The sequence below is a fragment of the Oncorhynchus masou genome, chromosome 26 (assembly GCF_036934945.1).
Source record: "Oncorhynchus masou masou isolate Uvic2021 chromosome 26, UVic_Omas_1.1, whole genome shotgun sequence".
Classification (NCBI taxonomy): Eukaryota; Metazoa; Chordata; class Actinopteri; order Salmoniformes; family Salmonidae; genus Oncorhynchus; species Oncorhynchus masou.
Genome location: NC_088237.1, coordinates 17,213,493 through 17,237,296, shown reverse-complemented (window position 1 = coordinate 17,237,296; position 23,804 = coordinate 17,213,493). Strand labels below are relative to the sequence as shown.

General features: G+C 44.9%; 1 protein-coding gene across 4 annotated transcripts in view; it reads right to left on the bottom strand.

Moving 5' to 3' along the window:
* LOC135514900 (USP6 N-terminal-like protein) overlaps window positions 1-23,804 on the bottom strand; it is a 94,800-nt gene that overhangs the window by 14,862 nt on the left and 56,134 nt on the right. For 3 of the 4 annotated variants that reach the window (XM_064938612.1, XM_064938611.1, XM_064938609.1), the window contains 4 exons: window positions 13,077-13,150; window positions 9,087-9,169; window positions 7,523-7,562; window positions 7,054-7,134 (listed from right to left, as the gene is read on the bottom strand). In XM_064938612.1, coding sequence (XP_064794684.1) covers window positions 7,054-7,134; window positions 7,523-7,562; window positions 9,087-9,169; window positions 13,077-13,150 — 278 coding nt within the window. Of the gene's footprint in view, window positions 1-7,053; window positions 7,135-7,522; window positions 7,563-9,086; window positions 9,170-13,076; window positions 13,151-20,084; window positions 20,452-23,804 lie in introns of those variants that run through there. The other variant, XM_064938610.1, reaches the window with a different exon arrangement.

The following is a 23,804-nucleotide window of genomic DNA, read 5'->3' as shown; positions in this document are numbered from 1 at the left end:
TGTGTGTGAGTGAGTGAGAGGACAGGTGTGTGTGTGTGTACAGGTGTGTGTGTGAAGACAGGAGTGTGTGTGTGTGTGTGTGTGTGTGGACAGGTGTGTGTGTGTGGACAGGTGTGTGTGTGTGTGTGTGTGTGTGAGAGAGAGAGAGAGTGTGTGTGGACAGGTGTGTGTGTGTGTGTATGTGTGTGAGAGGACAGGTGTATGAGAGGACAGGTGTGTGTGTGAGAGGACAGGTGTATGAGAGGACAGGTGTGTGTGTGTGTGTGTGTGTGTGTGTGTGTGTGTGAGAGAGGACAGGTGTGCGTGTGAGAGGACAGGTGTGTGTGTGTGTGTGTGTGTGTGTGTGTGAGAGTGAGTGAGAGGAGGGGTGTGTGTGTGTGTGAGTGAGAGGACAGGTGTGTGTGTGTGTGAGTGAGAGGACAGGTGTGTGTGTGTGTGTGTGTGTGTGTGTGTGTGTGTGTGTGTGTGTGTGTGTGTGTGTGTGTGAGAGGACAGGTAGTGTGTGTGTGTGTGTGTGTGTGTGTGTGTGTGTGTGTGTGTGTGTGTGTGTGTGTGTGTGAGTGAGTGAGTGAGTGAGTGGACAGGTATGTGTGTATATGTGTTGTTTTACAGGGTCACACACAGACAAAAGTATGTTGACACGTGCTCTTTCAACATCTCATTCCAAAATCATGCGCATTAATATGGAGTTGGTCCCCCTTTCTGTTATAACAGCCTCCACTCTTCTGGGAAGGATTTCCAATAGATGTTGGAATATTGCTGCAGGGACTTGATTCTATTCAGCCAGAAGAGCATTAGAGAGGTCGGCACTGATGTTGGGTGATAAGGCCTGGCTTGCAGTTGATGGAGTTGAGGTCAGGGCTCTGTGCAGGCCAGTCAAGTTCTTCCACACAGATCTCAACAAACCATTTCTGTATGGACCTTGCTTTGTTCATGGGTGCATTGTCATGCTGAAACAGAAAAGGGCCTTTACCCAAACTGTTGCCACAAAGTTGGAAGCACAGAATCGGGGGGGGGCCGAGCCCGAACCTTGAAAAACAGCCCCGGACCATTATTCCTCCTCCACTGAACTTTACAGTTGGCACTACATTCGGGCAGGTAGCATTCTTCTGGCATCCACCAAACCCAGATTTGTGTGCGGCTGCTCAGCCATGGAAACCCATTTATTGAAGCTCCCGACTAACAGTTCCTGTGCTGACGTTGCTTCAAGAGGCAGTTTGGAACTCTGTAGTGAGTGTTGCAACCAAGGACAGATGATTTTTAGGTGCTTCAGCACTCAGCTTGTGTGGCCTAAAAACGTTGCTTCCAGAAGCAGTTTGGAACTCAGTAGTGAGTGTTGCAACCAATGTTCCCTCAAATTTCTTGGGGCACTGAGCAAATTTCTGGTCTGCTGATCTCAAACTTGAAAGTTCTGTGCAACTTCCAGCGCGTGTTTACTGTGAACACTGAGGCTGTACCCTCCTATAAGTTAGTTAGTTATAATAGTGGCCATGAAGGCTACTGTGGCTATTTGATCATAATATAGGACTACCAGAGTGGCCTACCATCAAAAACTATGGAGGAAATGCATCCCATAACATTTTAACATGGAAATAGCTGTTCTATCATTCAGCCTACAGTAACAGCTTTTCAAAGATGCCTAGAAATGTACATGTTTTATGCACTGTAGAATTCAATTACTCCTCTATTGCTGACTACAAATGTTCTATAACTGGGCTAATAACTCACGAACTAGCAAAAGATATGAACAAATGTACATGTTGCTACACACAACTCTCGCTTTGATCTCAAAACAAGTGCATCTACTCACGACCGCTCATGCTCTAAACACTGTCCAGTTCAAAGTAAATGGCACAGATACATATATGGTAATTGTCTATTTGCAAATAGGCCTACTGCAGCTCTGATTGTTTATGCTGCACCGGTCTGAGTAGAGTACAGGCTGAGTAGTGAGTGTCAATGCAATAGAATTCTACTCAGATGCGTTTTGCCGACAACAATCCCTTGCATAATTTGTTGTGTTTCGGTATGTTACATTGAAAGTGGTTAACTTCCTGGTGACTGGGGGGCAGTATTTAGTAGCTTGGATGAATAAGGTGCCCAGAGTAAACTGCCAACTACTCAGCCATAAAAGCTAGAATATGCATATAATTAGTATATTTGGATAGAAACTTCAGAGGGTTTTCTAAAACTGTTTGAATGATGTCTGTGAGTATAACATAACTCATATGGCAGAAAACCTGAGAAAAATCCAACCAGGAAGTGGGAAATCTTAGGTATGTAGTTATTCAACTCATTGCCATTCCAATATCCAGTTTCTGTGGGGTCATTTTGCACTTCCTAAGGCTTCCACTAGATGTCAACAGTCTTTAGAAACATGTTTGATGCTTCTACTGTGAAGTGGGGCCGAATGAGAGGGGATTGAGCCAGGTGTCTGACAGATTGCCACGAGCTCGTGACGCGAGGTCATGTGAAAGTTAGCTTGCGTTCCATTACTTTTCTACAGACAAAGGAATTCTCCGGTGGGAATATTATTGAAGAATTATGATAAAAACATCCTAAAGATTGATTCAAGACTTCGTTTGACATGTTTCTACGACCTGTAATATAACTTTTTGGACTTTTCGTCTGACCTTTCGGCTGGACTTACCAAATGCCCTAACAAAAGGAGGTATTTGGACAAAGTTAATAATTTATCGAACAAATCAAACATTTATTGTGAAACTGGGATTCCTGGGAGTGCATTCTGATGAAGATCAAAGGTAAGTGAATATTTACAATGCTATTTCTGACTAATGTTGACTCCACAACATGGCGGATATCTCTGAGCGCCGTACTCAGATTATTGCATGGTATGCTTTTTCCGTAAAGTTTTTTTAAAATCTGACACAGCGGTTGCATTAAGGAGAAGTTTATCTAAAGTTCCATGTATAATAGTTGTATCTTTTATCAATGTTTATTATGAGTATTTCTGTAAATTTATGTGGCTCTCTGCAAAATCACTGCATGTTTTAGAACTACTGAACATAACACGGCAATGTAAAATGAGATGTTTGGATATAAATATGCACTTTATCAAACAAAACATACATGTATTGTGTAACATGAAGTCCTATGAGTGTCATCTGATGAAGATCATGAAAGGTTAGTGATTAATTTGATCAATATTTCTGCTTTTTGTGACTCCTCTCTTTGGCTGGAAAAATGGCTGTATTTTTCTTTGACTTGGTGGTGACCTAACAATCGTTTGTGGTGCTTTAGCTGTAAAGCCTTTTTGAAATCAGACACTGTGGCTGGATTAACGAGAATGTTATCTTTAAAATGGTGTAAAATACTTGTATGCTTGAGGAATTTTTGAATTTGGCGCCCTGCACTGTCACTGGCTGTTGGCGGGGTGGGATGCTACCGTCCCGAATATCCCAGAGAGGTTAATATTTTGTTGATTCAATCACAATTGCCACAGTAAAGGGAAACATTGATAGTGTTAACAGGGAAAACTAGAACCGAGGCCACCAAGCTTTGAGGTCAAATCGATTTCGGAGTCAAAATGCAAGCCAAGATCTACCACTCAGACTTGTTTTATTACATGACTTATAAGCCTGCGCAACATTAACCAATTAAAAACAGTACTGTAACAATGAGGTAAAAACAGTACCATAGAAATATAGGCCCAATACATTATCAACACATATTGGCTTTGCTTGAATTGCCCTGCAAATTAATTGTTGTTCGGGTCATTTTTTAAAATTATATTATCACACTGGTAATAGATCCTTGTTGTATTTCTTGTGAGGTACAGCTGAGTGAGCATTTAAATAATTTGCTTTAATAACAACGCAAGCCTATAGGTTTCACTTTCCTACTCATTCATTACTGCTGCAGTGCTTGTTGCAGTGCTGAGTGGAAATAGGAAGAATGTGTATTTTATGGATTATAAAAGTGTTGAATACAAAGTGCTGACAGAGCTCAGAAAGAATTTGAACATGAACTCACAGCAGCTCTTTGCTGTATTCATCGAGTCCCTCTCTAGTCATGGGTTTAAACGTTATGAAATCTCACAGTATCAACTTTTCTGTAGCTTTCTGTTATGCCTTCTACGTTACTGCAGACATGGTAATCTGAGCCATCTGATTGGCCAGCGGTAGGCCTATAGTGCACTTGATTTGCTCTCCAGGCCAGATACATGAAATGGTTCAAAACAGTTCACCCACCCGGCGCGCAGGGCAGCTGAATCGGGTTCACCTACCGCCAACAGCCAGAGACCAATAAAACAAAATAGGAACAAGGATATCGTTGTTTTTTTACAGAAATGTTTGACGATCGACTAAGAATGCCTTGGAGATCAACCAGTCAGTGAACACTGCTCTAGAAAGTTGGGTAAGATCCATCTCGTGCTTCTCTCCGTGGGCTGATGATATTTCTGCAGGGTAGTCTCGGGGAGCAGCGCACATCTCAGAGGAAACATTGGCTGCAACCGAGGCCAGGCCATTTTTACTCACTACGCGCTTCAGCACTCTGCGGTCCCGTTCTGTGAGCCACTTCTCGGCTGTGCCGTTGTTCCTCCTAGACGTTTCCACTTCACAATAACAGCACTTACAGTTGACCGGGGCAGCTCTGGCAGGGCAGAAATATAACGAACTGACTTGTTGGAAAGGTGGCATCCTATGACGGTGCCACTTTGAAAGTCACTGAGCTCTTCCGTGTGGCCATTCTACTGTCAATGTTTGTCTATAGAGATCGCATGGCTGTGTGCTCGATTTTATACAGCTGTCAGTCAAGCAACAGAGGTGGCTAAAATAGCCTAGTTTGAAGCGGTGTCCACATACTTTTAGTGTGTCATACATATATATACACACATATATACACACACAGTGCATCTTCCTTACTCAGCAGGCGGAACACAGAGAGGTGGGAGAAGAGAGAGAAACATTGATTTGGAAGGTGATGTGTTTAGGCATCGGATGGCCAGTGATGGGTGATAATTAAAGGTTAACGAATCAGTTTAGGTTGTATGCTCATAGTGCATGTTAGTCTGTGTATGTGAGTTAGTGTGTGTAGTATAAGTGTTCTCAGTGAGTGTGTAGGTGTGTTTGTACTGTGTAGTATGCGTGTGTTTGTGTGTACAGTGTGTGTTAGATAGACCCACTTAGGGCTTGACGTCTCTACAGCGACAGCCATGTAATTAGGGCTCTGAAGAGGAAGTCAATAAGTGCACCTGTTCCACTAATCATCAATTGGTGTGTGTGTGTGTGTGTGTGTGTGTGTGTGTGTGTGTGTGTGTGTGTGTGTGTGTGTGTGTGTGTGTGTGTGTGTGTGCGCGCATGGTTTCTTTTGGTGGGATTATAGTGTCTGTTTGTGTGTGTCTGTGTTTGTATGAGATCTAAATGTCTCTCCCGCTCAATTGACAGTCACATCAACACCTGACCCAGGCTCTGCCCAACAGCAGATTACACCTGCCCTATAGACGCTAGAGCCTGCCCTACGAGTGCTAGAGCCTGCCCTACGAGTGCCAGAGCCTGCCCTACGAGTGCCAGAGCCTGCCCTACGAGTGCCAGAGCCTGCCCTACGAGTGCCAGAGCCTGCCCTACGAGTGCCAGAGCCTGCCCTACAGACGCTAGAGCCTGCCCTACAGACGCTAGAGCCTGCCCTAGAGCCCTGCCCTACGGGTGCTAGAGCCTGGCCTACAGAGATGCCCTAGAGCCCTGCCCTACGAGTGCCAGAGCCTGCCCTACGAGTGCCCTGCCCTAGAGCCTGCCCTACAGACGCTAGAGCCTGCCCTAGAGCCTGCCCTACAGACGTGAACCTGCCCTACAGAGCTAGAACCTGCCCTACAGAGACCCTGCCCTACAGACACTAGCCTGCCCTACAGACGCTAGAGCCTGCCCTACAGACGCTAGAGCCTGCCCTACAGACACTAGAACCTGCCCTACAGACACTAGAGCCTGCCCTACAGACACTAGAGCCTGCCCTACAGACACTAGACCCTGCCCTACAGACACTAGAACCTGCCCTACAGACACTAGAACCTGCCCTACAGACACTAGAGCCTGCCCTACAGACACTAGAGCCTACCCTACAGACACTAGAACCTACAGACACTAGAGCCTGCCCTACAGACACTAGAACCTGCCCTGCCCTACAGACACTAGACCCTGCCCTACAGACACTAGACCCTGCCCTACAGACACTAGAACCTGCCCTACAGACACTAGAACCTGCCCTACAGACACTAGAACCTGCCCTACAGACACTAGAACCTGCCCTACAGACACTAGAACCTGCCCTACAGACACTAGAACCTGCCCTACAGACACTAGACCCTGCATTACAGACACTAGAACCTTACAGACACTAGACCTGCCCTACAGACACTTACAGACACTAGACCTAGAACCTTATGACTGACATTAGTATGCCCTACAGACACTTGTTTTCAGACAGCACAGACACTAGAAACAAACTAGACCCTGCATTACAGAGTCATCAGACCTAGAACCTTATGACCTGTTTAACCAGGAAACAAAAAGAGTCATCAACCGTAACCTGTTTAACCAGCCGAGAGAAACGAGCGGAGCACTGACTGACAGAATACGGACACCCCTAAAGGGGTGTTGGGGGGAGAAACAACAAGTCCTTGGTGGTTGTTGCTTGCCACGGAATTCTTGAAACCAGAGGAAGAGAGAGAACAAGGGTAAAATATTCCCCTGGTCAAGGTTCATTTAAAGACAATTCTCCCATTTCCACTGGATCCATTTCAGAGTACAACTGAAGGATGTCAGAACTGAATGCCCGAGGACCCAACACCTATCATAAAGAAGACCCCAAACTCAGGCACAACAAAGGCAGCTATTTCAGAGACCGGACCCCTATAAATGCTCTTCAGGGAGAGACTCACTAATATTTGTTCACCAAAGAGAAGAAAAGATGTGAGGCACGAGGAGTGGAGGAGAAGAATGTGGAATGTAATATTTGACAAAAGGAATGTGGGAATGAAATATTTTAAGAGGAATGCAAGAAGGGGGAGAGATGGTGAGGGAGGAAGAGAGATCGTACCTTTTCACTGTTCTTATACTTGTCCCAGCTCTTCATCATTTTCAGCCATTTTGAGGTCCTTTCTACCTCTATGTGTTTTTGCTGAGGGGACACAGGAAGTGGCATGTTAACACTTCTTCATTACCAAAACTCTAGAGGAACTGTATATGCAGACAAATATGCAGTGTTATACATTTTGTTTCATAAACATAGTACATTTTATGATGTAGGATGAGGCAAAGGTTACAGTGAAATTAGAATGCAGTCTTAACATCAGCTCAGAACAATATGAAACTCATTGTAAGCTACAGTAAAAGCCTACACAATGTTAGGATTCTGAAACGGAAAGAACTAATCAATTCTCAGCAACCAGAGCTCTATTCATAGCAGTAATAGTAATCGTTATGCGCGTGAAAGACATTTTGTTCTTTGTTCATGTGGGATGGGAGAGATGTAGTGAGCCCTGAGGGTCTGGGACATGGTTGCTCACCTTCTCTTCCACCGAGTCGTAGGACGGAAGGTCATTCTCACTGGAGAGGAGAAACAAACAAGCTTTAGTATTACACAGCTTTTGGTTTATTATAGAGACACATTCTTGCTTTGAAAATATGCAAGGTATCAATCATTGTTTGACCATGAGATTAGCTAAGACTTCACTGGTCTGGGCCTTTAAGAACATTACACATTTGGTAGACGATTGGAATGTTAGTAGGTTGTCTCTCTGTCCGACTCAACTCCCTCATACGCGGTGAAGATGGACAAGATGGAGCCCCAAGATGATACGTCTCAACGTGAATACGGACCACTCAAAGATTCTTTCCAGAGTAACTGGAGTCATTAAAGAAATGAACGCTGTTACTGCCAGAGCTCGTTTCACCTTCCCTAACACTCATCAAAGGGAGGGAACATTACACGTCAGCAGCCCAGCAAACAGGAAATAACACATTAAAACATTCCTCCATTCTGGCTACTGTCCTGTCCCAGTTTCAATGCCTCTATGGCTATCTGTCAGTTACACTATGAAACTAACAGTTCAGAGTAGCACAGTTCTGTCTGTGCCACTCAGCCCACTGGCTTAGATCATAAAAATGGGATTTCCCCATGGTGGGGGCCTGTTCCAATACTCTCAAAATGCATCCTTCCTTCTTTTAGTAATATTAACTAATCTGTCCATGACTGGACAAGTGAATGTAAGGTTTCCTCTCCATTGCTTTAAACAATCCAACATTGGTCAGACATATGGCCAGGTCAGATCTGTGATGACTTCATGGAAGGGAACAGAGCCTGTGTCCCATCCCCCACTTCCTGTGTCTCTGTCCCTGGACTGCCCTGACCCCTGAACCTGGCCTTCAACTCATACAGGAAGCACAGAGAGTTTGCAGCCAGTTTGCCTGTAAATGGGGCATTCCCTTTCTTTTCTCCCTCATTGTCGTCGTCACACCTCGTCAGTATGACCTAGATAGGGCTCTCCTTCATAGGCTATTTCACGGAGCCTGAGGCCTCATCTCTACTGTCTTAACCATGGGCCCCAGCTCTGTGTCCTAACCAGTCCAAAGTCCTGGCATTAGGCCACAACCTCTTCATCCCGCTCTTCTCTCCAAGACCATAACCTTCAGCCAAGTCCCCATCTGCTCTCTTTCCATCACTTTCTCTCCCAGACCATAGCCTTCACCCAGGGCCTCAAACTCTCCATCCTTCCCTCTCTCCAGACTATAACCTTCTCTCCATCTCTCTCCAGACCATGACTGGCCCTGGGCCTGAGCTCCCACACTGATGCCCTGTGATGGCCATGCCAAAGCCACACAACAACACCAGGATATAGAGAGGGGCTTATACTCAACACCAAGCTGTATAGATAGAGAGAGTCACTTTCTCCTACTTCAAGACAATGGTACTATTTTAAACTAGTGTTCTTTGAAGCTTTTACTGAAATTAAATATCAGAACACGAACAAGGGGGAAGATTGTAGTGTGTGTGACTGATTCACATTTCAAAGTGTATTTGCCATGTGTAATGAATTGATCACCTAAGTGTGTGTGTGTGTGTGTTCTTACTGTACGAAGCCGAAGCGGTCAATGACTTTGTACAGGTGGAAGCTTGCATCCTCCCAGGGTTCCACAGTGGCGCCCTCTTTTCCCTGCAATCAAAGAGCCTCATGGGTAAAGCAATGAATAACAAGTAGTTTGAAATGCATTTGTGCTTTAAAACAAAACATCCTTGGGAACATTTGTTTTTTAACTGTGAATGCAGCACAAATGAGAATGAATACCAATGAAATACTTTGAATGTTAAGAAGTAAAATAACTTAATGCCTATATAGAACTGAATGGCTACATACTTTATAAACATCAACACTATTACAATAGAGACAGAACATGAACATCAGTGTTATTCTATACTGAACAAAAATATCAACGCAACATGTAAAGTGTTGGTCCCATGTTTCATGAGCTGAAATAAATGATCCCAGACATTTTCCATACGCACAGAAAGCTTATTTCTCCCAAATTGTATGCAGAAATTTGTTTACATTGCTGTGAACATTTCTCCTTTGCCAAGATAATCCATCCACCTGGCATATCAAGAAGTTTATTAAACAGCATTATAATTACACAAGTGCACCTTGTGCTGGGGGACAAAACAAAGGCCACTAAAAATGTGCAGTTTTATCACACAACAAAATGACACAGATGTCTCAAGTTGTGCAATTGGCATGCTGACTGCAAGAATGTCCACCAGAGAATTGAATGTACATTTTTCTACCATAAGCTGCCTCCAAAGTAGTTTTAGAATTTGGCAGTACGTCCGTCTGGACTCACAACCGCAGACAATGTTAATGGCGTTGTGTGGACGAGCGGTTTGCTGATGTCAACGTTGTGAACAGAGTGCCCCATGGTGGCGTTATGGTATGGGCAGGTAGGTACAGTGGGGCAAAAAAGTATTTAGTCAGCCACCAATTGTGCAAGTTCTCCCACTTAAAAAGATGAGAGAGGCCTGTCATTTTCATCATAGGTACACTTCAACTATGACAGAAAAAATGAGAAAAATCACATTGTAGGATTATTAATGAATCTGGTGATCACACCAGATACGGACTGGTTCTGATCCACACCCTACCTCTTTAAAAAAATTTTTTATCTGTGACCAACAGATGCAAGGCAGTTAACCCACTGTTCCCCGGTAGGCCCGGTAGGCCATCATTGTAAATGAGAATTTGTTCTTAACTGACTTGCCTAGTTAAATAAATGTATTTAAAAAAGTCCAAAAAGGTGATGAATAGAAAAGAGAGCGAGCTAAACAATGTCCAGTGTCGGAGGTCTGCAAGGCCTGAAGGATGTCTAGAAACATCTCTCCCTCCCGTCCCCCTCCCCGCACTCCCTTTGTTTACTGGAGATCCTGCCCTAACTTAACCCAGCGCCCTCACACAGCACAAACAGGGGAACATGAATATAAATACATAGAAAAAGACATCTGGGATGGATAGATTGTTCTTACATCCAACCTCAGGCCGAACACACACAGAGCCTGGAAGAGATGTCAGTGGAGACACAGACTGTGTCTAAAGCCCGTGTCATGTGGTATCTGCGTATAGACACAGGGGCGCACGCACAAGACGGCTGTGTAAAATCAATGTCATAGCAGAATTGGAGCATGATTCTGTTCAGTGTTCCACTTTGTCAAGCTTTAGTTGCCTGGACCCAGATCTAGACTTTACTATGTTGCTGGTGTCTATGATTGACTCTGTCCCAGTTGGAGAGTGTATAGAAGGTTTCTTCCAGTATTCTCCTGTCAAAGGAAACCGGAGGGATAGGCCATACTCCATTACCCTTGAATGAAACTCCATTGATAGAAAACGTTGAGGTCTGTAGTGAGAGCATGAACTCCATCTTTGTCTTGATGTTTTGATAACAGGGCCCCCCCCCCCTCCGACAATGTCATTATGAAACTGAATTGGGTTTGATTGGACTCGTTCCGCCTCGCCAACGAGAGAAAATGGACTCCTCTTGTGATCAGGGTCAAACATCAAAACATAATTAAACTCTGTGTCAGAGTGCCCGCCTCTCTCCTCCACTCCATCCCTCCCTCATTGCTCCTCTCTTAATGAGTGGGCTTGATTATCCTGCCCGCTGGACTAAATTAAAAACGCTAATTTATAAACCAGGCACGACGGCTGGCTATATGGCTATATACAGTGCCTTGCGAAAGTATTCGGCCCCCTTGAACTTTGCGACCTTTTGCCACATTTCAGGCTTCAAACATAAAGATATAAAACTGTATTTTTTGTGAAGAATCAACAACAAGTGGGACACAATCATGAAGTGGAACGACATTTATTGGATATTTCAAACTTTTTTAACAAATCAAAAACTGAAAAATTGGGCGTGCAAAATTATTCAGCCCCCTTAAGTTAATAGTTTGTAGCGCCACCTTTTGCTGCGATTACAGCTGTAAGTAGCTTGGGGTATGTCTCTATCAGTTTTGCACATCGAGAGACTGAAATTCTTTCCCATTCCTCCTTGCAAAACAGCTCGAGCTCAGTGAGGTTGGATGGAGAGCATTTGTGAACAGCAGTTTTCAGTTCTTTCCACAGATTCTCAATTGGATTCAGGTCTGGACATTGACTTGGCCATTCTAACACCTGGATATGTTTATTTTTGAACCATTCCATTGTAGATTTTGCTTTATGTTTTGGATCATTGTCTTGTTGGAAGACAAATCTCCATCCCAGTCTCAGGTCTTTTGCAGACTCCATCAGGTTTTCTTCCAGAATGGTCCTGTATTTGGCTCCATCCATCTTCCCATCAATTTTAGCCATCTTCCCTGTCCCTGCTGAAGAAAAGCAGGCCCAAACCATGATGCTGCCACCACCATGTTTGACAGTGGGGATGGTGTGGTCAGGGTGATGAGCTGTGTTGCTTTTACTCCAAACATAACGTTTTGCATTGTTGCCAAAAAGTTCAATTTTGGTTTCATCTGGCCAGAGCACCTTCTTCCACATGTTTGGTGTGTCTCCCAGGTGGCTTGTGGCAAACTTTAAACAACACTTTTTATGGATATCTTTAAGAAATGGCTTTCTTCTTGCCACTCTTCCATAAAGGCCAGATTTGTGCAATATACGACTGATTGTTGTCCTATGGACAGAGTCTCCCACCTCAGCTGTAGATCTCTGCAGTTCATCCAGAGTGATCATGGGCCTCTTGGCTGCATCTCTGATCAGTCTTCTCCTTGTATGAGCTGAAAGTTTAGAGGGACGGCCAGGTCTTGGTAGATTTGCAGTGGTCTGATACTCCTTCCATTTCAATATTATCGCTTGCAGAGTGCTCCTTCGGATGTTTAAAGCTTGGGAAATCTTTTTGTATCCAAATCCGGCTTCACAACAGCATCTCGGACCTGCCTGGTGTGTTCCTTGTTCTTCACGATGCTCTCTGCGCTTTTAACGGACCTCTGAGACTATTACAGTGCAGGTGCATTTATAAGGAGACTTGATTACACACAGGTGGATTGTATTTATCATCATTAGTCATTTAGGTCAACATTGGATCATTCAGAGATCCTCACTGAACTTCTGGAGAGAGTTTGCTGCACTGAAAGTAAAGGGGCTGAATAATTTTGCATGGCCAATTTTTCAGGTTTTGATTTGTTAAAAAAGTTTGAAATATCCAATAAATGTTGTTCGACTTCATGATTGTGTCCCACTTGTTGTTGATTCTTCACAAAAAAATACAGTTTTATATCTTTATGTTTGAAGCCTGAAATGTGGCAAAAGGTCGCAAAGTTCAAGGGGGCCGAATACTTTCGCAAGGCACTGTATGGAAAGAGCCCCCCCCCCCCACACACACACACACAAACACGATGGTGTGGATGGGCACACAGAGTTTTCACCATCAGTCTGACAAATATGACAACTATGACAAGAAAACAAAGCACAAATCACTGGAAACTTCCTGTGAATATTGTTAGCCCAGCTTCTGTCTGGTAGTGACAGACAAACATTCAATGCTGCAGGCGTTATATTGTCCTTCATTTAGCGGAGGGGTTCTTACCTTGTCATATTTGGAGACGATCTCAGCCCTCTCCTTCTCAAGCCTCAGCGCAGCATCCTGCTCTGTACCAGACGCTGCCAGAGAAAACAGAGGGGGGAGGAGAGAGAGAGAGGAAGGTAGAAGAGGAAGATATATGGAAGAAAAGGAGAGGAGAAGAGTTCAAATGTCAATCTTTGTATTGTGGTCCCAGTAGGCTCAGTGAAGGCCAATGCAGAATGGAAGTGGTCGTGCTGTACCTTTTCACTACTATCAAACACTAAGTGGATCAGTTATCTGGCCCCACACTGAGCCAGGGGTCAAAGGTTAAAGCCTGGCCTACTGTAGCACACACTGAGGGCCAGAGAGCCTGGCCACTTCCTGATTCAGCACCCAATGGGAAGCTCAAAATACAGGAAAACAGGTTAACAAAGCTGGAACAGAATGAATATATATATATATATATAATGTGTGTGTGTGTGTATGTGTGTGTGTGTGTGTGTGTGTGTGTGTGTGTGTGTGTGTGTGTGTGTGTGTGTGTGTGTGTGTGTTTGAAGGGCTGTGGTAATAGTGGGAAAATTGTGGAAAACTAAAAAGTCTAGGTCAGATTTATTGAAAGAGCCCCATTGGTTCTATGAGTTCACCAATAACAGGTAGTTCTTGTGATGGAATGCGGTCAGCCAGAATATACTGTGTATCTGAGGTTTTCTATTAGCAAAAGGCTGGTACTAAATCATCCTTCCTGATGGAAAAATATTCTGGTACACTTTGTTCCAGTCAAGTCCTGATGGAAAAAGATAGTGAATCTTTCCAGGCGACGGACCAATTGGCATTTCACCTGCTTTGATGTACCTGCACTGAGCTGCCAGCCAAATGCACATTAGAAAGACAAGGTCTGTGTGTGTGTGTGTGTGTGTGTGTGTGTGTGTGTGTGTGTGTGTGTGTGTGTGTGTGTGTGTGTGCCTCAGACACATTGGACTCATGCGGAGATTGAGAATAAACAAAGCACTGAACTAATTCTCTGTAAATCTATTTTTACACAGATTGAGGCAGTTTGCCAACCATGTCAGTGTGAGAATAAATACATTGCTCCACACACAGCACAAGAAAGAACACAATACTGTGTTCTTAGTGAAAGAGGCTATTGTAGATACTCTGTGTGTGCTACTGTGTTTACTGAGCTGGTGTGAGACATGAGGATACAGCTTTTCAACCCTCTCCACCAATGAGATGTGCTGCTTTGCCATCACTTAAGAAGTACAAGGTCCCAAGAGAAGGGTGGTTTTACAGTTTTAAACCATTTTCTTTTTTCTCTTATCTGTCACTTTGTCAGTTAGTATTCCGACAGGAAGTATTCCACTTTGATTCTTCCCCACTTCCTCCCTTGGCTCGTCCGGAATTCCAATATGTCCAAACAAACGTCGCGCTTATCGAGCCGGCCGGAATTTTTATGACAGGGTGGTGTGTCACTGTCAGAGTGAAAGGCATGCCGCCATTTTCTGACAATGGCACACAGAGTGGGAGAAGGGACAGCAGGGGGACACTGTCTGGAAACAAATAATGTTTTTTTCTTCCCCCCACTGAATTTTTCCATGGTTCAGTGGAATGGAATTCTGGGTCTTGAGTCTTCCCATAGTAAAGCCCAGTGTTGGCAGCAATAACACACACTGAACCCCCCAGCGGCCATATTAGTATTCAACAGGGGCAGCGCTTAAGCTAAACGCAATTAGATTCTTTCATGCTCGGGGAATGGCACAGGCATCCGTGACTCCGTGTTTGTAAGGGGTTGGAGGCTCGTTCAGAATGTGTTTGTTGTGTTGCTTGGACTGCTGCGACTCCTCGTGCCTACAGAACACTCCTGGACAAGCCCCTTCCTTAATGCTACGGGGCTGCTTGAGGAAAACATACATCCCTGAACCTTTGCACTTCCAGCGAGTCACCCTATCCTCCCCCTTTTCCTCACACTGTCCACTCCTACTCCTCTTTTCCCTGGTTAGACCCCCTACCTCCCTGACCTTTCACCCCTCCCTCATCCTCCTCTGCCAGTCTCAACATCTTCCTCTTCACATGGCAGTGCCCTGTGGCGACCGCTGCGCAGAACGGCAGGTCATTTCCCTCTCCCGCTGCGATTAAAATGTCCCCGTCGGTCTAGTGCTTTGGAAATTACCCGATTCTCCGCTTTCCCCTTCACTCCTGCTCTCTACCACCCGTCAAACAGCTGTTGCTCGCTTTCTCTCCATCCATCACAGAGGTCATAACAGAGTATTAGAATAGAAAGCTGTCATTTTCCCTGCTGAAAGGTATTAATCATACATTAGGCTTCTGAAAAACGCTAGAAAACGTCACTGAAAGAACAAAGGAGAGAACTGGTCTCGCTCACTCACAGGTTAGGGACAACATGTTGTCGATCTGTATATAACCTGTCTGTCCATGACGATTCAACCGTAGATCAAGTCGATAAAAGAATGAACTTAGGATCATGCATTCATCCAATCAGACTCAGAGTCCGTCTTCTGGACAACAGCATCATCAAAAACAACAGACTAAAATAACATCCCTCTCAGTTAACATAATAACACTGTGTCTTCCTGTGTCTTCTTATCTGTAAAGTATCTGTCTGTATTCATCACAACTCCTGTCAAAGAATGAGTCTGGATGACTGTAAACAACTATGACAATAGACAATATATAATATTCTGCTCCTCTCTTTTAGAGACTAGCGGTTTCTAGTCCAGGACTTGTCTTTATAACAAGTGTTATTTTGCTCTCTGCTCCTCTCGCCCTCCAAGTTAACACTCATTGCCGGTTCTTATCTGCAAAGGTACTGAAGCTGCATGGTTCTAATGGAAAGCCTGGTTGGAGGAGAAGTCATTTCCTGTCCTTTGTTCTTGAACTCACAGTGCCTCACACTTCACTTTGTTCATCCGCCTCTCAGCCTGCCTGTGTTCAGCCAATCAACACGTCCCAAGGCCAGGCCTGGAGACGACCAAGCTGAGAGCGCTGCCTCTATTCACCTTACCGCATTACATAGGAAACAAGGATCTATACATGGGAAACAAGGATCTATAAAGGCAATCACGATGGGCACCAAGGCCTGGTCAAATCATGCCTTGAAATAAGAAGAATGTAAAAAGTGAACAAAAAGAGAAATGCCTAGTGAATAAGGTCTGAAAGTGAAATAAAACATTGGCGATTGCGGTACGCCAAAGTTCTAAATGGAACCTGTGTGTGTGTGCTGTCGCACCATTGTGTGTCCAAATATACAAACATACACACATGAGCCTGATGTCACCCAACTGTCAGGGTAACAGCAAAAAAAAACTGTAGGCTAACCACATGTGGTATAACACTGGGCATGCTATTAGCATTGCTTCAAAACTATATTCATTTGCCCAAACTAGATGTAAAACACAAACATGTTTCTACCTGTACCCAACCACATCACACATACAGTTGAAGTCGGAAGTTTACATACACTTAGCTTGGAGTCCTTAAAACTAGTTTTTCAACCACAAATTTCTTGTTAACTTATTGGTGACAGGGGGCAGTATTTTCACATCCGGATGAAACGCATGTCCAAATTCAACTGCCTGCTACTCATCCCCAGAAGATAAGATATGCATATTATTAGTATATTTGGGTAGAAAACACTCTGAAGTTTCTAAAACTGTTTGAATCATGTCTGTGAGTATAACATAACTTATTTAGCAGGTGAAACCCCGAGGACAAACCATTCAGATTAGTTTTTTTAGGTCACTCTTTTCAATGTGTTTTCATTGGGAATCCAGATTTCTAAGGGACCTTCTTGCAGTTCCTACCACTTCCACTGGATGTCAACAGTCTTTAGAAATTGGTTGAGGTTATTCCTTTGTGTAATGAAGAAGTAGCCCTGTTCAGAACGAGGGTCACTTGTAGTGTACTGTTAGATAGAGGCGCGTGACCAGAAAGCTAGCTACAGTTTGTTTTTCCTCCTGTATTGAACACAGATCATCCCGTCTTCAATTTTATCGATTATTTACATAAAAAAATACCTAAAAAGTTGTATTACAAAAGTAGTTTGAAATGTTTTGGCAAAGTTTACAGGTAACGTTTGAGATATTTTGTAGTCACGTTGCGCAAGTTGGAACCAGTGTTTTTCTGGATCAAACGCGCCAAATAAATGGACATTTTGGATATATATGGACGGAATTAATCAAACAAAAGGACCATTCGTGATGTTTATGGGACATATTGGAGTGCCAACAAAGAAGCTCGTCAAAGGTAAGGCATGAATTACATTTTTATTTCTGCGTTTTGGTCGCGCCTACAGGGTTGAAATATTATTTTCTCTTTGTTTAATGAGATGCTATCCTCAGATAATAGCATTGTTTGCTTTCGCCGAAAATACTTTTTGAAATCTGACATGTTGGCTGGATTCAACACGTGTAGCTTTAATTTGCTATCTTGCATGTGTGATTTAAAGAAAGTTAGATTTTTATAGTAATTTATTTGAATTTGGCGCTCTGCGTTTTCCCTGGAAAAGGAGCAGGCTTGCAAGCCGAGGAACACCATCTAACCGTGAAGCACGGGGGTGGCAGCATAATGTTATGGGGTGCTTTGCTGCAGTAAGGACTGGTGCATTTCACAAAATAGATGGCTTCATGAGGGAGGGAAATTAGGTGGATATATTGAAGCAACATCTCAAGACATCAGTCAGGAAGTTAAAGCTTGGTCGCAAATGGGTTTTCCAAATGGACAATGACCCCAAGCATACTTCCAAAGTTGTGGCAAAATATATATGCAAATTCATATTAAATCCATTTAAATGTAAATTATTTTTGCATTGGATATATTTACCATATGGAGACAGAAACAAACATTTTACCTTATCATAAGTAGACATAATTGCAAATGATTAAATCCTTCCAATATAATTTTTTTTAAACTATTTAGTTATGAATTGAACTTTAATTAAATGAGTTGACTCTTCACATGGGATGATTTCACTGAAAAACAAAAAGGGAATATTGAATGATCCCCAATGATCCATCGCATCTCCCAAAAACGTTATCATACATCTGTACACTTATAGTCTAGAAACTAAAGCTTTGGTTGTCTTCCTCTCAGGCTTCCATGTCTTCTCCCTTGACCTCCTCAATGTCTACCTCTTGAACATCGGACTGAGGCCTCATCTTCACTCTCACTTTCCAACCCTGTTTAGGATGGCTCGTTGTCAGGCTCAAAAAGCCTCAAATTTTCCCAGATGGCCACCAATTTTTCAACCCTTGTATTGGTCAGCCTGTTGCGTGCTTTGGTGTGTGTGTGTTCCCAAACAAGGACCAGTTGCGCTCTGAGGCAGCTGATGTTGGTGGGATTTGAAGGATGATGGACGCAACAGTGGAAAGAGCCTCAGATCCACAAAGTCCCTTCCACCAGGTGGCTGATGAGATATGTTGGCACGACTGCCATATTGCTTCTCCATCCCAAAGCCCTTGCTTGGAAGTGTACTTCACCAGACTGCCAAGAACCTTGCCCTCATCCAAGCCACCTGGTGGAAGGGACTTTGTGGATCTGAGGCTCTTTGCACCAGGCAGGATGCTCTTGCCAGCATACTTGGGGTCCAACATGTACGCTGTGGCGTGTATGGGCTTCAGGCAGAAGTCTTCACGCTTTTTGATGTATTTCAGAACTGCAGTTTCCTCTGCTTGGAGCAACAGTGAAGTGGGCAGGGCAGTACGGAATTGTTCTCTTACATCAGACAGGAAGGCACTGTCTCCCTCAATCCGTGCAATGGCTACTGCTCTAGGTTTCAGGAGCTTCAGGTTGCTTACCACTCTTTACCAAAATACATCATCCAGGAGTATCCTCTTGATGGGGCTGTCCATTTTGGCAGACTGTGATATGGCCATTTCTTGGAGAGACTCCTTCCCCTCCAGGAGACTGTCAAACATGATGACAACACCACCCCAACGGGTGTTGCTGGGCAACTTCAATGTGGTGCTCTTATTCTTCTCACTTTGCTTGGTGAGGTAGATTGCTGCTATAACTTGATGACCCGTCACATACCTAACCAATTCCTTGGCTCTCTTGTAGAGTGTATATATTGTTTTCAGTGCCAAGATGTCCTTGAGGAGCAGATTCGATGCATGAGCAGCACAGCCAATGGGTGTGATGACTGCCTTCAGCTCACTTGCAATGTAGAGACCGGTGTGTCTGTTGTCCCTTGTGTCTGTGCTCTTGTAGAATACTGGTTGAGGGGGTGGAGATGATGTAGCTAATTATTCCTTGCCCACGAACATTCGACCACCCATCAGAGATGACTGCTATACAGTATGCTTTCTCTATGATTTGCTTGACCTTCACTTGAACTCTGTTGAACACTGCATCCAGCAAATGAGTAGATAAAGCATGTCTGGTTGGAGGGGTGTATGCTGGGTGAAGAACATTCAGAAATCTCTTCCAATACACATTGCCTGTGAGCAGAGGTGAACAAGTAGCGTACACAGCTCGAGCAAGACATTCATCAGCATTTCTCTGACTACGTTCCTCCATTGAGTCAAAAAATAAATCTGATTCCAGGAGGACAATGAGCTGTTGCTATCGATAAGGTGTCTGATTCATCATTTTCACCTCGAATAGAAGTAGAGGGACTTTTGTCAGAGGTTGCTTGTTGTGAGCGCTGAGGGAACTTTATGCACTTGGCCAGATGATTCTGCGTCTTTGTTGCATTCTTCACATATGATTTGGCACAGTATTTGCAAATGTACACCATGAAGACATGTCTACCCACAGAGTAGTTTACTCTCAATCTACGTTGACAGACAGGTTATAAATTCCATCTGAACTTTCATGTCTCCAAGTAACTGAATCTCAATTGTAAACTGTGAAACGCCATTAGAACTGTATCATTTAAGTTACATTTTTCAACAAAATTCAATCCGACAGAAGCAATAGCTGTTCTTGAACACCAGCAGTTTGTCCTAGTAAGGTGGCAAAAAACCAAAGCAGTATTTTTTGCCTGAAGTCAGTTGCCTCAGTGACATCGTGTCTTACCTCTCTTCACGCTCTCTGTTGGATCCTCCAGTCTACTGAGAGATTTAGTCCGCATTAGTGACAGCCCGGGCTTGACAAACAACCCATCCCAGAACCACCGACTCTGCCACGGCAACAGTCCCCGTACCAATGAGAGGAACCAGAGAGACAGACAAATGGTGGCTTGTATTGATACACTCTTCTGAGCAGCAGACGGGAGATCAGAGTGGTTGAGTTTGAGGGCCTCGGTCACAATGCAGCCGTTTGTTTACTTTACAAAGAGATTAGAGAACGAGATAGGGAACAAGAGAGAAGGAGAGGGAGAACGAGGGACACTGACTCCAGCATCAAGTCACCGCTATCCCACTCACAACATTCCACACCCAAACACACAACAACAGCCCCTATTCAATACACCAGAGAAGAGAGGGAGGGAGAGAGGGAGCAAATAAGAGAGAGGGAGGGAAAGAGGGACAGGGAGAGAGAGATGAGGAAGACAGTGGGTGGGACACAAGGCGAGGGAGATCAGAAATCAAGGGAGAGCCAAGCGTTCTTGAGAAACAGCCTTCATTAAATGAGACTCATGTTCAACTCCTGTGGCGAGTCGTATACCCAGAACGATCATGTTGATCAGGCATATTGCAGGACACCCGGGGAGAGAAGGGGAAGGGGAGGGAGGGAGAGAAAAGGAGATGAAGAAAGATAATGGTTTCTATCTCCTCCCTCGATCGCTACAGTATGTATCTACCCTGGCACACATAAACGACCCAGGCCAACGCCCAGTAAGGGAATGGCTGATGTTTTAAAGCATTGAGGTCATACTGCAGGGCAGGCAGGCAGGCTTGGAGGTTCTGGCGTCCTTTCTGGGAATGTTCTCACACACGGGATACTTCCTGAGAAGGGACACGTCCACTGCTACCATGCGGTCAGTAACATGGCTTGGGAGTTATTGAGCACATTCCAGTGAATCCTCTTCAAAATAAGGACAGTCATTTTATTTGAAATGAATGTTATGAAACGCATCTCGCCTTCACTCTTGCCCTCTCTGTATTTGTCAAGAGCAGCAGGATATTGTCATCTTGAGTGAGAAGTTGACCCTTCACCTCTCTCGCGGCTGTTGCACAGCGCTCTCTCTCGACTGTTGTAACACCTCTCTCTCTCGACTGTTGTACACTCACTCTCACTCTCTCGACTGTTGTACACCTCTCTCACTCTCTCGACTGTTGTACACACACACTCTCTCTCTCTCTCTCTCTCGACTGTTGTACACCTCTCTCTCTCTCTCTCTCTCTCTCGACTGTTGTACACCTCTCTCTCTCTCTCTCTCTCTCTCTCTCTCTCGACTGTTGTACACCTCTCTCCCTCTCTCGACTGTTGTACACCTCTCTCCCTCTCTCGACTGTTGTTACACCTCTCTCCCTCTCTCGACTGTTGTACACCTCTCGCTCTCTCTCGACTGTTGTACACCTCTCTCTCCCTCTCTCGACTGTTGTACACCTCTCTCCCTCTCTCGACTGTTGTACACCTCTCTCCCTCTCTCTCGACTGTTGTACACCTCTCTCCCTCTCTCGACTGTTGTACACCTCTCTCCCTCTCTCGACTGTTGTACACCTCTCTCCCTCTCTCGACTGTTGTACACCTCTCTCCCTCTCTCGACTGTTGTACACCTCTCTCCCTCTCTCGACTGTTGTACACCTCTCTCTCTCTCTCTCGACTGTTGTACACCTCTCTCTCTCTCTCGACTGTTGTACACCTCTCTCTCTCTCTCTCTCTCTCGACTGTTGTACACCTCTCTCTCTCTCTCTCGACTGTTGTACACCTCTCTCTCTCTCTCTCGACTGTTGTACACCTCTCTCTCTCTCTCGACTGTTGTACACCTCTCTCTCTCTCTCGACTGTTGTACACCTCTCTCCCTCTCTCGACTGTTGTACACCTCTCTCCCTCTCTCGACTGTTGTACACCGCTCTCTCTCTCTCGACTGTTGTACACCTGTCTCTCTCTCTCGACTGTTGTACACCTCTCTCTCTCGACTGTTGTACACCTCTCTCTCTCTCTCTCGACTGTTGTACACCTCTCTCTCTCTCTCGACTGTTGTACACCTCTCTCTCTCTCTCTCGACTGTTGTACACTCTCTCTCTCTCTCTCTCTCGACTGTTGTACACCTCTCTCCCTCTCTCGACTGTTGTACACCTCTCTCCCTCTCTCGACTGTTGTACACCTCTCTCTCTCTCTCGACTGTTGTACACCTCTCTCTCTCGACTGTTGTACACCTCTCTCTCTCTCTCTCGACTGTTGTACACCTCTCTCTCTCTCTCGACTGTTGTACACTCACTCTCTCTCTCTCTCTCACCTCTCTCTCTCGACTGTTGTACACCGCTCTCTCTCTCTCTCGACTGTTGTACACTCACTCTCTCTCTCGACTGTTGTACACTCACTCTCTCTCTCGACTGTTGTACACATCTCTCTCTATCGACTGTTGTACACATCTCTCTCTCTCTCGACTGTTGTACACTCACTCTCTTTCTCGACTGTTGTACACTCACTCTCTCGACTGTTGTACACCCCTCTCTCTCTCTCTCTCGACTGTTGTACACCCCTCTCTCTCTCTCTCTCGACTGTTGTACACCTCTCTCTCTCTCTCTCTCTCTCCTGTTGTACACCTCTCTCTCTCTCTCTCTCTCTCGACTGTTGTACACCTCTCTCTCTATCTCTCTCTCGACTGTTGTACACCTCTCTCTCTCTCTCTCTCTCGACTGTTGTACACCTCTCTCTCTATCTCTCTCTCGACTGTTGTACACATCTCTCTCTCTCTCGACTGTTGTACACTCTCTCTCGACTGTTGTACACCGCTCTCTGTCTCTCTCGACTGTTGTACACCTCTCTCTCTCGACTGTTGTACACCGCTCTCTCTCTCTCGACTGTTGTACACTCACTCTCTCTCGACTGTTGTACACCTCTCTCTCGCTCTCGACTGTTGTACACCTCTCTCTCGCTCTCGACTGTTGTACACCTCTCTCTCTCTCGACTGTTGTACACCTCTCTCTCTCTCTCTCGACTGTTGTACACCTCTCTCTCTCTCGACTGTTGTACACCTCTCGCTCTCTCGACTGTTGTACACCTCTCTCTCTCTCTCTCGACTGTTGTACACCTCTCTCTCTCTCTCTCGACTGTTGTACACCTCTCTCTCTATCTCTCTCTCGACTGTTGTACACATCTCTCTCTCGACTGTTGTACACTCTCTCTCGACTGTTGTACACCTCTCTCTCTCTCTCGACTGTTGTACACTCACTCTCTCTCTCTCTCTCGACTGTTGTACACCTCTCTCTCGACTGTTGTACACCTCTCTCTCTCTCTCGACTGTTGTACACATCTCTCTCTCTCTCTCGACTGTTGTACACCTCTCTCTCTCTCTCTCTCTCGACTGTTGTACACCTCTCTCTCTCTCGACTGTTGTACACCTCTCTCTCTCGACTGTTGTACACCTCTCTCTCTCGACTGTTGTACACCTCTCTCTCTCTCTCTCGACTGTTGTACACCTCTCTCTCTCTCTCTCTCTCGACTGTTGTACACCTCTCTCTCTCTCTCTCTCGACTGTTGTACACCTCTCTCTCTCCCTCTCTCGACTGTTGTACACCTCTCTCTCTCTCTCTCCCTCTCTCGACTGTTGTACACCCCTCTCTCGCTCTCGACTGTTGTACACCTCTCTCTCTCGACTGTTGTACACCTCTCTCTATCTCTCTC